The 12,529-nt window shown below is 45.7% G+C and overlaps 3 protein-coding genes across 3 annotated transcripts; 1 reads left to right on the top strand and 2 right to left on the bottom strand.

Annotated features, from left to right (window-relative positions):
- Positions 1–3,441: 3,441 nt before the first annotated feature.
- Positions 3,442–3,745, bottom strand: N7478_009209 (uncharacterized protein; the record flags this gene model as incomplete). Its single annotated transcript, XM_056925423.1, has 2 exons — positions 3,442–3,584; positions 3,646–3,745. The coding sequence occupies 2 exons, from the start codon at positions 3,743–3,745 to the stop codon at positions 3,442–3,444; spliced, it is 243 nt and encodes an 80-aa protein (XP_056778149.1).
- A 3,506-nt stretch (positions 3,746–7,251) lies between these two features.
- N7478_009208 (uncharacterized protein) lies at positions 7,252–9,356 on the top strand (the record flags this gene model as incomplete). The annotated part of the gene is made up of 6 exons (XM_056925422.1): positions 7,252–7,652; positions 7,711–7,839; positions 7,919–7,982; positions 8,055–8,506; positions 8,560–8,798; positions 8,869–9,356. 6 exons carry the CDS (start codon positions 7,252–7,254, stop codon positions 9,354–9,356), a joined length of 1,773 nt encoding a protein of 590 aa, XP_056778148.1.
- Positions 9,357–9,716: 360 nt separating this feature from the next.
- On the bottom strand, positions 9,717–12,252 carry N7478_009207 (uncharacterized protein; the record flags this gene model as incomplete). The annotated part of the gene is made up of 2 exons (XM_056925421.1): positions 9,717–11,889; positions 11,954–12,252. 2 exons carry the CDS (start codon positions 12,250–12,252, stop codon positions 9,717–9,719), a joined length of 2,472 nt encoding a protein of 823 aa, XP_056778147.1.
- Between the last annotated feature and the right edge of the window lie 277 nt (positions 12,253–12,529).

Raw genomic sequence — 12,529 nt, 5'->3', positions numbered from 1 at the left:
AAATGATTCACCCAAAAGAGAACTTGGGAAGGAGCGTGAGATAGTACGTCCTTGACAATGAAGAAAATTCCTGCTGAGATCTCAAGCTATAGAGGCATGCCTATCCCCTTTTTATAGCTATTTTCAAACGGGCAGTTCCCACTCCCATTTCCTTGTATGCCATTTCCCAAAGGTACTTCCCCTCACATAACGGGAGGACCGGCAATTCCAATGGAGGCGATGACTCAATCTTGTCCATAGTATCCATCAACGTGCCGTGTTCATGTATCCATGCAGCAAGTTGGAACCTAGCGGGGCCTATCAACCTTGCGCTCTATTTCAGGAAATCTCCGAGAAAAGAGGGGTTAAATGATTGACATTGATGACTTTATGAATCGGGGATAGAAGAGCTTTTAAACCCTGATGATCCCCGCTCGGCATCAGAAATAGAAGCTCAGCAAGTATCTTCTCATGGAAAGTCATGATGATCATTGATCAGTAGAAGTTAGCTAACATCATGCCATCTAAAGGATTAACTTCGCAATACAAGCCACTATTTCTCCAAATTTCTCTCTCTCATTTTGAATACAACAGAGGTAAAATCCAATGTGCTTGAGCCTGGGTAGTATCATAAAAAGCGGATCGGATTTCATGCGAGGGAGATGTCTCCAACAATGAACAAGGAAATTGGGGTGCGGGGCGCATATGCACACTTAAGCTTTTAAATGACCCACCGGGGACCGTGCAAAATCACCTAATGCACTACTATCCACCTGCTAACTGGCTATGCCGTTCCAAAAATAGGGCCCGAAGCGCTCGGGATTCTTTTCTTCCGGTAGATGAAAATAGAAGTTCGGATCAAGCTTTCCAGGATAAGAAGTCCTGCAGCCGATAATCTCATTCAGCAAGTGCCAAGTCTCATGTTATCCAAGTCTAGTCTAAGGAAAAGCAGGGGAATTGAAAGCTCCGAGGTGAATCAGAAATTCGCTCAAAAAGCTTACTATTTAAGACCATCAATTTAGTTCTCCGCATGAGGGGGTCTCGAAGCCTACGTTAGCCTTATGGATATCACTATATCATCGTCGGTGCCACTGTGGGGTTTATCCGTTGTTGGCGGACCGTGATGCCTCGCTTAGAGAAAATTGGGTACAATGGGGTAGTACTTGTATGAGCTCCGGATAAATGATTTGACAATAATAACATGACCTTGCAATTATTTTATTATCTGACATACTGAATTCATCGCCCGCATCATGATGCTCCTCGGAGCCACAGGCATGATACCCGATTACAAGGGACATGCTATTCAAGGAGTGAGGTGCATATATGATCCTAGGATTTAAATATAAAAACTATAGACTGACTAATTCAACTTGAAATCCCAAGGCCATACCTACCCCGCTTACTACGGAAATAGATATCGCAATAGCTCGAGAAAAACACAATTTAAATCGGAGTTCTTTTGCAAGCTTCTATCATCCATGTAGTCAATACCTAGTTCAATGCTGACTCAAACAGGCAGGCAAACAAGTAAAGAGAAAATTTTAAACCTGGAACAGTCAGTTGACTAAAGCCATGGGCATTCTTAAGTCGATAATTGTTATGCAGTCTATATTTCGGCATTTTGACTATACGGGTAAGCTTTGAAAAAACCCCCACATTTTTAATATCTAATGCGGAATCAACGTCGGTGGCTTTTCCCCGAGAAATGGGAGACCAGAAGGACTCGGAGTCGTCAGCCATTTATGCACTAGAGGGAAACCTTGGGGACTATATCCAGATGCGATGAAGCACGCCGTTGGATAGAAGCATTTCTTGAGGATAAATTCAAGCTCCAAGGCCGGTACCTAAATCCGTACGACCATTAGTGGCTAAGGGTTTGTTAAAACATTTTCGACGCCAGTACCCTGTGGTAACCCTTCCATGCATAAGGCCAGGGGCAATTTTTTCAAATTTCAAGTCTGCTTCAAATTGTGCATCTAAATGTACTCACGTTAATACTTCTCTTGTTTCCACTCCAAGTAAACTCCTCCGAGATCTACCTTGGTAGCTCGGATGTTTCATGTAAGTGGAGACAGTACACTCCAGATGTCGAAGATGAATGACCTCATCCCAAGTTAATATAACATTATGCGAATCTAACCTGCACGTACCAGCAGTTACCACGGCAACCAAAGCATTACAAACTAAGACTGGGAACAACTCTAAGGTTGCAGGCAGCCCTGAAAGTTGAAGATTTGCCCATGTGGGTCCGAATAACGGGGGAGCAACCTTTATATACAGGTTCAAGTTTGGCTAATTGTGAATCGCACATAGCTTTCATGTATGAATAGAGCATTTGAAGTATTGGGAGCCGCACCTATCTGCAGTCACGATAGCAAAGAAGTATATCGGAACAGAGGAAACCCCTATAAATCTATGAGGCCATACTTTTGATTGGCAGCCGATAGCTACGGATATTGGCATCAATTTTATTCGTACGAAGTGTGAATTAGCACGTATACAGCCGTGGAACTTACTATTCTTTCCAATTTGAACTATAAAACTTCATTCGCAGAGAAACCAACTTAAATTAAGTTTAGAAATGTTTCTTCATCCAAGATGTTCAAGTCTGGTAGTAGTCAACTCAGTCGATCCCATTTTGACCCTACGATAACATTGACGCTAAAATTCTCATAATTATTAAGCTATGGCAACCGACCCCAATATTCAGAGTGGGGTAAAAGGCACCAAGGCCATGGAAAAACCATGAAATCATGCATCAGCACAGTGACGACGCCCCGAGTAAGAGATCAGCGGTGATAGGTTGAAGTATTTCCCCCTAACCGAAAATAGATGGGGCGGACTCTGCACCGAGAAGTACAGAGAAAGGGAAAACTGCGGTGTCTAACCTGGACACTTGGTCTGCGCTGCAGGTCATCCAAGACTCATCACCGTAGAGGGCCGAAGATAAATTGGAAGTAAAATCATATAAAAGGAAAGGCAAAAAAGTAAGTTCCTGACAAAATGTCAGTGCTTCGAAGAGGTAATATTACTAATCTATACTAGATGCGTTCGACTGCAGCCTGGGTCGCGCACAAATTTGAATATTTTACTCCCTGGTTGTAAGATTCGCGAAACTGAGTTGGATCAATCTTCGTCATCATTTTTACTTCCATGGCCATTAAAGTAATACGATACATCTCCCAATGTGGTTATTTAAGAGATATTGATATTGTATTCAGGGTAATAGTAGCCCTAAAGTCCATGCGTATCTATGCCACTCTATGGCATGAACGGAGTACCTATGAAATCTTCGAGATGTAGAAATAACAAAAGAAAGGTCCAGCCACAACGGGCATATCCTCCAAGACAAATCATAACAAGCACGGAAGAGAAGTGAGACGTTCGATGGTAGTAATCGTTGCAAGAAAATATGTGTTGAGAATCGAAGGGATTGATCATGATAGTAGTGGTAGGCATTTATCGAATACGTCTTAGGTAGCGCATAGTGAGATAAACAGCGGCGAGACTGGTATAAGCACCACCAGCAGCGGTAACCCATACGGGACGATGGGCACTGAAAGAGGTTCGAAGAAAGTGACTTTCTTTCTTTGGCTTCTCACCTGCAAGATATTAGTATTGACATGATTTTGTTGCTGGGAGGAGAGAAGGGGGAAAACGTACCCTGCTGGAAGAGTCTCTGTCGTAGGTTGCTCAGACCCTGTCTTGAGCGAGCTGGCAGGGTAGCGAGCTGCTGCATGATAGGACCAACGGGCGCAGACATCTTTGCGATGACAGTGGGTGTTTTCACGGATAAGAAGGAAAGTTCTGACTGAATAGAATGGAGAGTGGAGAGTGAAAAGAGAAGAGTAGAGAGTAGAGAGTAGAGAGTAATGTGAAGATGAGGGTTTATTTACCTTTGTATGACCCCTATATAGCCCAGATCATCTGACGAGTAAATGCGGGGTTGACAAGTATCACCAAGTATCACCAAGTACCAGGTGGCGCGAGGGTGACATCCGGGGCACCCCTGTACAGTGGCGATGCTCGTAGGTTTTAAAAGGGAGACAATTGTACAAGGTTTCAAAGGGAGAATCTTTGTCTAGATTAACCTATAGAGAAGAGTGGATGTCTCATAACGGCATATTGGGTCATTGATTCATATATGTAGAATAAAGAGATCACCCGGAATAGATTCAGTCTCAAGTGCTATGATAAATAAGAAAACAATAGACAATTGCTCCATGAAAGATGACCAGGGGATGATCCAATCTCTTGCTGGCTGTCTACGATGACCCATCTCCCCCTCTTTCTGCCGCACAGATGGGCGCAGATGGACATAGAAGGCGCGTTATACACACCGATGATTGGCTCGAGGGACAGAAGTACCATTGCCCTTCCTCATGTACATCTCTGTCCAGATCAGTGCCCAATGGGAAATAGGACACACCGTCATCTGGTGGTGCCCCTGAAACCAAACCCCCTCTCTTGTCAGGCCATAAAATGAACTTGGTCCCATGGGTTTGGGGAGAACTCTGTTCAAATGTTATTTATCTCAGAGACATCCAGCAAGTTGATTTCTCTGCTTTACCATAACGCTGTGGATCTTCTTTTCTTCATTCAAGGTGGATCCAAGCGGGTCCCACCGTGGGGAAATGGAAAATCTGGGGATTTGGGATTCGAGATTTGTGGGGGAAGTGGCGCTCCACAGTGCACCGTGAACACGCAAGGGAAACTAATATTCACAGCAAGAAGACCTGATCTTCGTTGATACACTGGCACTGAATTGACAGTGGAACAGGAGATCCCATTGATATTCCTTGAACCTTGGAAACATACCCGGTCGGCCCGACAGGTGACATGTTACTGATTCGGGCTGTTTATTGATTCGATCCACTTCAGTTCAGTGTTGTAGACATAGGAGACAAAGCGACCGACAGAATTTAATGATCTTGGTCTATTCATGACTCCCAATAAATCTGATATACAATATCATGCTGTCAGTACTAGTAGTGACATTGTTCTCGCCAATCTATTCTAGTGAAGGGGTCTAGTCCTGCATCTATGATCTCGATATTTACTCCGTATAGTATCTAGATATTGTAGTGGGGAAAACCTCCACCCTGTCAGGAATGACCCTAACGGTCGCAGAGTTATTTGCAGTTATATAGCATCGCGTTGCGATTAGTTCTACGCACAACATACTTACACTCTTTTGCTCGCGTTCTGCAATTCTCAATTCCCGCGTTGACCAGAGAAATATATTGATGTTTTGCTGTGGGTTTTTCTGACTAGCATTCCAGTGCAGGCCTATTTCCCCTCTTCAATATGATAAGAAACTACAGATATTGTTTCCCACTCGTTATCAGTTATTCTCTATCTTCATTCTCACGTGATGTGCGACGGTATCTCTCTGGATGCGTTATCTCTCACGTGACCGGATTCTCCCCACCGTGTGCCGCTTCAAATTAAATTGAAGTGTTTCAGAAATCTGGGTCCTCGGCTTACCATGTTGGGTTTAGGATGAAAAGAAAACTCTGTAGACACTGGGGATGCGCTAAGGATGCCTTCAGGATTTGGGGGCATTTTCCGCGAGGATACACAGTATGGTACTATGTATAATGTAGATTGTCTAGAATGCTAAGGAAGATTTCGACTCCAGTGTAACGTTGGAATGTTGGGGTGGTGGCGGGTATGGGGTACTCCGGCCGTACGCATAGAATACACCTACGAATAGGTATTCAGTACATACCCCGTGCCTTTTCTTTCTACTGTGTACTACATCTCGACAAATGTAATATGCCTCATCTTGATTTACCCTCAGGGCTCAGCCGTATCATACCCGATCCAAGCGCAACTCTGTATCTGCGACCATAGCGGGGTGGAGACGAGGCGCCCAAAGAAGAAAAGGGGCGGGCGTTATTCTGCCTGGCCTACTAGTACTGCCCAGGTGTACAGTATGTCAAGGATAGAGTCCCGCGGGATCCATCTTAAAAAGCCACGCGATAGAGCCACCAGCAGCCACGACCGCCACGAGATCCACGAGGAAGATGTAACATGCGACACAAGAGTCATTCTCTGCGTAGAGTTTGCTGGGATCAAGTAATTTCTCTCAGCCCCAATCCCTAATCCCTCCCAAGCCCCTGACGTCGGCTCCCAGCCAGTGGGAGTCTAGTGGGAGTCTAGTGGTCCATCCGGCAAGAATACTCGTGTTGGACGGTCCCTACACGGTCAGTGTTTCTTGGCATCCGGGCTTTTCCCCACAAGAAGCCAATCAGCATTGAATCAGCTCGATCAAAAACGTGGCTCATGATATGTCGTGCCCATGTGTGATCTGATGTATGTTCCATTACCCGTAAACTATAACCAAACCAAAACCAGCCGGAACGATTGAAAACCACCTTGACACGGCTAATCCGGGGAAATATTGGGGGTATCCTATCCACGATACTGGTCATTATCGTCTATTACCATCCATTACCATCCATTAACAATCCGGAAATGTTGCCCCCGCTTGGTATCTCTCTCTCTCTCTCTCTACTGCTTTAGCCTCTCAACGATTCCCGGCCAAACCGCGTTTTTAAATTAAATTGGATTTTCTTTTTTTTCTTTTTTCTTTTTCTTTTTTTTCTTTTTTTCTCCCCCTCCTTCCCTTATATATCTATCGGTGGCTATAACTCCGGCGCATAGATCAGGGATCTTCTTTTCAGCTTCTCTTCTGTTGCTACTCCCATTGGATCTGCACTCCTCACACCTCCAACCTCTTTCGATCTGGCCATTCCAAATCTCTATACTTCTTGTTCATCTTCTCTCCAAAGGACCAAAAAGGACCAGTTTCTCTTGACCATCACCAGATTGTACCTCCTCGGATCAGCCTGAATAGTCAACATCCATTCAAAGAGAGATTACTCCCCTCTGCGACTACTATCCAACTCTCTCCGTTACTCCCATATAGTTTCGTTCCGAGCCGCACCTGTCACTCCTGTGCCTACGCGCCAATCCTGACCATTATCACAATTTGCCATACCGCGCCATTTGCCACAGCCGATTAAGGTACCATTGCGACTGAACTAAAAGCTAGATCAAACCAGTCTAAACCCAGCGAAATTTCCCCGACTGCAACTCGGATTTTGCCCTGTGCGCGACCAAGATATCAACAACCCATGCACCAATAAACATTTCGATTACCTAGTCCCTCTCCCCAGATTCTTCTTCTCTCGCCCGCAGCATCCAACCCCATTTGCCCTCCAATTTTACTCCCATCGCTGCCTAAAATTGGCATGACCCAAAATGGCACCCAAGGAAGATAAAGAATCCGACAATAGCGGAAATGGCGGTCTCTTCAATACCCTAGGACTCAAAGGCGGCGAGGGCCACCAAGATGTCCAAGAGGGTTTGATGGCTGACAACGCTGACAATCTCCAGCGCCACCTGGGTAATCGTCAAATTCAACTGATAGCTATTGGTGGTTCCATTGGAACCGCTCTTTTCGTCAGCATCGGAACGGGTCTATACCACGGCGGACCGGGTAGTTTATTTATCGCTTTTAGTTTGCAATGTTTCATTCTGGCCATGGTCAATAACTGTCTGGCTGAGATGACCACGGCTTTCCCTGTTAGTGGTGGTTTCATTCGACTGGCTGGAAAATGGGTGGACGACGCCCTTGGATTTATGGTTGGATGGAACTTCTTGTTCGCTCTCTTTTTGATACCTATACTGCGAATGACTTCGACTGACCATCACTGATAGCTTTTATGAGGCCCTGTTGATTCCATTCGAGATCTCGGCTTTTACCCTTGTCCTCTCGTTCTGGTCTGATAAGGTCACTGAGCCTGGTCCCGTTGCAGGCATTTGCTTGGGAGTGTGTATTATATATGGGTAAGATGCGTCTCCAAAAAAAAGTCCAACTGAAGCACTGAACACAACGCTGATTTTTCTTTTCTTTCTCCCGCAATAGTACTCTCAACATGTTAGCAGTCAAAGCATACGGCGAAGCAGAGTTCTGGCTCTCCGGTGGCAAGGTAAGCACTTACTTCAATACTCAGTTCTACCGTATAACCCTGAATTATTCACTAACATGTCACGCGGCCTAGATCATTCTGATCTTTGCACTGTTCTTCTTCACTTTCATCACAATGGTTGGAGGCAACCCAGCCCACGATGCATACGGTTTCCGTTACTGGAACAACCCTGGCTCTTTCATGGAGTACCTGGATACCGGGGCACTCGGTCGCTTTGAAGGTTTCCTAGGATCTCTCTGGTCAGCCAGTTTCGCCGTCGTCGGGCCCGAGTACATCTCTATGGTTTCCGCCGAAGCCAAACGCCCCCGCATCTATATCAAGGCTGCCTTTAAAACCGTATACGTTCGATTCGGTCTGTTCTTCATGGGTGGTGCCCTCGCTGTCGGTATCGTGTGTTCCTCCAGAGACCCGTCTCTGGCCGATGTCGTTGCCGGAAACGCCTCTGGTTCAACAGCTGCAGCCTCACCATATGTTATCGGAATGACTAACCTCGGCATTAACATTTTCCCTTCGATCATCAATGCGTGAGTCTAAAAATGAAAAGCGACCAATGCCCAGATACTAACCATCTATATAGTCTATTGTGTACCTCTATCTTCTCTGCGGGCAACACCTATACTTACTGTGCTATCCGTACGCTTTACGGATTGGCCCTGGAAGGCCGAGCCCCCAAGGTTCTGACCTACACGACCAAGAATGGTGTCCCGATCTACTGCTTCTGCATTGTCATGATCTTCCCCATTCTTTCCTTCCTGCAGTGCTCCAACAACTCTTCCGTTGTCATCACTTGGTTCTCTAGTCTCGTCACCGCCGGAGGTAAGAAGATCACCCAGATATAAAAATCGTAATCCCATTTGCGCAAGACACGTACTGACCAGATAATTAGGACTTATCAACTACATCACCATCAGCATAACATTCATTTGCTATCACCGAGCCTGCAAGGTCCAAGGCGTAGACCGACGCCAATTCGCATACTTCGGATATTTCCAGCCCTACTGCGCCTACATCGCTTTAGTCTGGATGTTCCTCATCACCATATTCTACGGATACCCCGTCTTCAAGCCCTGGTCGCTCCAGGACTTCTGGGCCAACTATACGATGCAAATCGTTATTCCCTGCCTTTTTATTATCTGGAAGATCTTCAAGAGAACTCGATTTGTCCGATCGAGCGAAGTGGATCTGGTTTGGGAGCGACCGTTGATCGATGCGTATGAGGCTAGCTTCTTAGATCCACCTGTTGGATTCTGGAGAGAAATCGGGCAGATGCTCGGATATAAACGCATCAAGGGTGGCAATGACAAGCGTCGACAGTCAGTGGCACCTCCCCACTCTAGTGGGGCTGAAGGTACAGAGGAAGGAGTCAAAGTCTAGTTCTTTTTCTCTTGATTTCGGTCGTCATCTGATTCAAGTCAGAGATGTAGCGATGCAGTCTGTTATTTATATATTGACCATTTCTTCGTTGATTAATTTCTCGATTTGTTGACCTGTCAAAGTTTGACAGATTGATGTTTATAATACCCATTCCGCTAATGTGTATATACGCGATTCATACCCAAATCTGAAAAGATGAAACAATTGTTATGAAACTTGGACTAGAAAAGAAGTAGAAACGTGTTATGATATTGATGATCTCAGTAATTTACCGAACGACTCGAAATGTTCAAATTGTGAATGAAGACGTGCAGTAACCTTAATAGCTATAGACTGATACAATAGCCCATGCTACGTATCTCAGACTTCCCTAACTTCTACCTGCACATCATCATTCCCAATCACACGAGCATCCATCGAGGGCGCAGTAGTCGAAGACAAATTCCATTCAGCCCGAATATACCCCCCACCAAACAAGGGCACATCCCCCCTCACCCATTCCAATCCCAATCCCCTTACAACATCCCACGCCGGATCAAAAACCCAAACATACTTCCCAACACCACCATCCCACTCAGTCCTCACCCCAAGAATATAATTCGAGAAGATATAAGTCGCCGCACCGCCCCACGGGTGAGCAAGACTTGTAAAAATGCCAATGCCCGGACTACCATCCGCATACAAATACTCCCAGCTAGCGCCAGTGTAATACTCATTCTGAGTGACCATCTTCGGCCAAAAGGTCTCTGCTAGTACCTGAATCGCCGGAAGAACACTCTCAATGGTAGCATTGTATTTCATGTGAGCGAGGAAAAGAGATTCGAACAGGAACCCCTGTGTATTGGGCGATAGTTGTGTGTTGGGACTGTTTCCCGTTGCAGAGTTATCTTTATATCCGATGTTCAAGAAGACATCACTAAGACGGGATATACTAGTTGCAACACGCTCTGGGGATGCGATGCCACCACGAATAGTGAACGCAGTTGCTAGGATAGCAGTATCATTAGGCTGCGGCAGAGATAAGCTGTAAGCACCGATATCCTCATTCCACAACAGTGCGTTGATAGCATTACTAGCATTACCAGACAACTGTCCCCAAGATGTCGCAGTATCGATATCTCCCATTACCTTCGCAACATTAACAAGCTGATTCATAGCAACGACAAACAAGGCAGTAGGCGCGGTCGCGTTTTGTGTTCCCTGAGCCGTAAACCAAGACGCATCGGCACTCGCCATTAACCCCGAAGCTGTATCAAGATATCGATCGACAACGGTATCCACTAACAGCTTCGTACCAGCCCAATACTTCTCAATAGTCTTAGTATCGTTCGTGAGTGCAAAGTAATCTCCCAACGTCAAAAGGAAGAAAAACTGATAATCCGTCTCCCCAAATTCAGACGGATAGTAAACTTCGCGATATTCTTTCCCAGCACCCATATAAGCCTGAATAGGTACAAGGCCATACGCAGGACCAGGCGGATATTGCCAATCGAATTCAAAATCAATCATGCTCTGAATATAATCATAGCGACCGCTACTAGATGCAATGATGCGAGCAGTATGTGCAAAATCACCAATCCAAATAGCTCGGTCTCGTTTAGCGCCATCGAGACAGACTGCATACGAGTTACTTGCAATCGCATACTCCTCAAGGGTATCGTTTGATGTCATCTGGTTAGAATAAATCAAAGTCCCGTTTTCTGCTGTGACAGTCACGTTCTTAAAGTATGCTGCATGGTTCATAAATGGTCCAAAGCCGAATGTACCACCAGTCAGGCCATCAGGGCCCCAACCCGTGTTGATGTAGCCTTGGAATGGGGCACTAGTGACAAATGCGACGTTCTTTCCATTGACAGAAACAGCGTATCCAGTCGAATTGATAGTTGTCCGAACAGTATGCCATGTATTCTCCTCAATGCTGATTCCAGACACATCATAAGTGCGCGGCGGAGCCGAGGACAAAATAGTCTGATTGATAATACTATAGCCATAACCAGCGACAAGGCTGTTCCTCGGAAGAGCAGTAATATTTGAGCTTTGCAGTGTAGGGCCATTCGAAGTTAAAACGAAATATGAACCGTATCCACCATTTGCGCCACCCGCAACACGCCATCCAGTCCCACCGGTAGTGATCTTCGTTTGAAACTCGAGTGTGTAGTTTGAAAAGCCATCACCCTGAGCCGAGACAGCAGGATATTGACCTTGAATAAAGGCACCGTCTTCAGTAATCTGCCACGTTGAAGGTTGGGATCCAGCATCATAACAAGCTGCTTGCACGGCGCGAGCTCCAAGATCCCAGACATCCTGATAGCTTGAATTTGAAGTCGAGAAGCTACCCGGTAACGAGTCTGTTTCCTTGATAATGACGGATGGGCGGAGTCCGATATCGTTAATAGTCAATGATGACTGCCCAAGAACGGTGATGGATTGCCAACGCAAGCCACCTTGGAGAAGAAGAGCTTCGGTCTTCCCTGCCTTGGTGATGTTGAAAGTTTCAGTGCGAAAGGAGTTTGCAAGACCATTGACGAACAACCTGAATGGTAGATGGATTAGCTCATTTTAACTCAGATTCTTATAAAGTACAAGAATTCACTGACCATGGACCATCTCCGTATGGTAGTTGTAATCCACCAAAAGGCTCACTATACTTAAGTTCAATTTGTACAGCTTGATCCGGGCTCTCAGTCTGCAGATAAGGGAACCCTCCAACCTCCGCCCCGTAGTCCAATGTCAAGACAGGGTGAGTACTATTCAGTGTAATCCTTTCACCAGTATAACTAATCAAACCATCAATATCAGGACCGGAGCCCACATTGTATGCAATGGGTTTGTAGTTCTGGGCCGCAAATGCAACAGGAGAAAGTAGAGCAAGAAGCCCCAGCCACGACTGAGCCATTTTGTGCTTGTATACCATGACGTACAGCGCTAACCAGTTGAACCTCAATGATAGAAGACTGCTAGTTATTGCAATGGAAAATGAGATTTATATAGTAGACTACCATCCCCAAAAGCCCCGAAAGACCCACAGGGGCATTGTTACTAGCTTCCGACCAACTCTGGGGTAATCGACATCAAAAAAAAGGGCCACACTGAAGAGCGGGGAGCCATTCGTCGTTTCGAGGACCGGAAGTAGCCGATTTCGCTATGTCTTATCCCGAAGAGAGATCTAGTTA

This window comes from Penicillium angulare, assembly GCF_028827245.1.
Source record: "Penicillium angulare strain IBT 27051 chromosome Unknown utg000005l_segment0_segment0, whole genome shotgun sequence".
In the NCBI taxonomy this organism is placed as follows: domain Eukaryota; kingdom Fungi; phylum Ascomycota; class Eurotiomycetes; order Eurotiales; family Aspergillaceae; genus Penicillium; species Penicillium angulare.
Note: the sequence above shows the minus strand (reverse complement) of the source record. Positions and strands in the feature narration are given on the sequence as shown.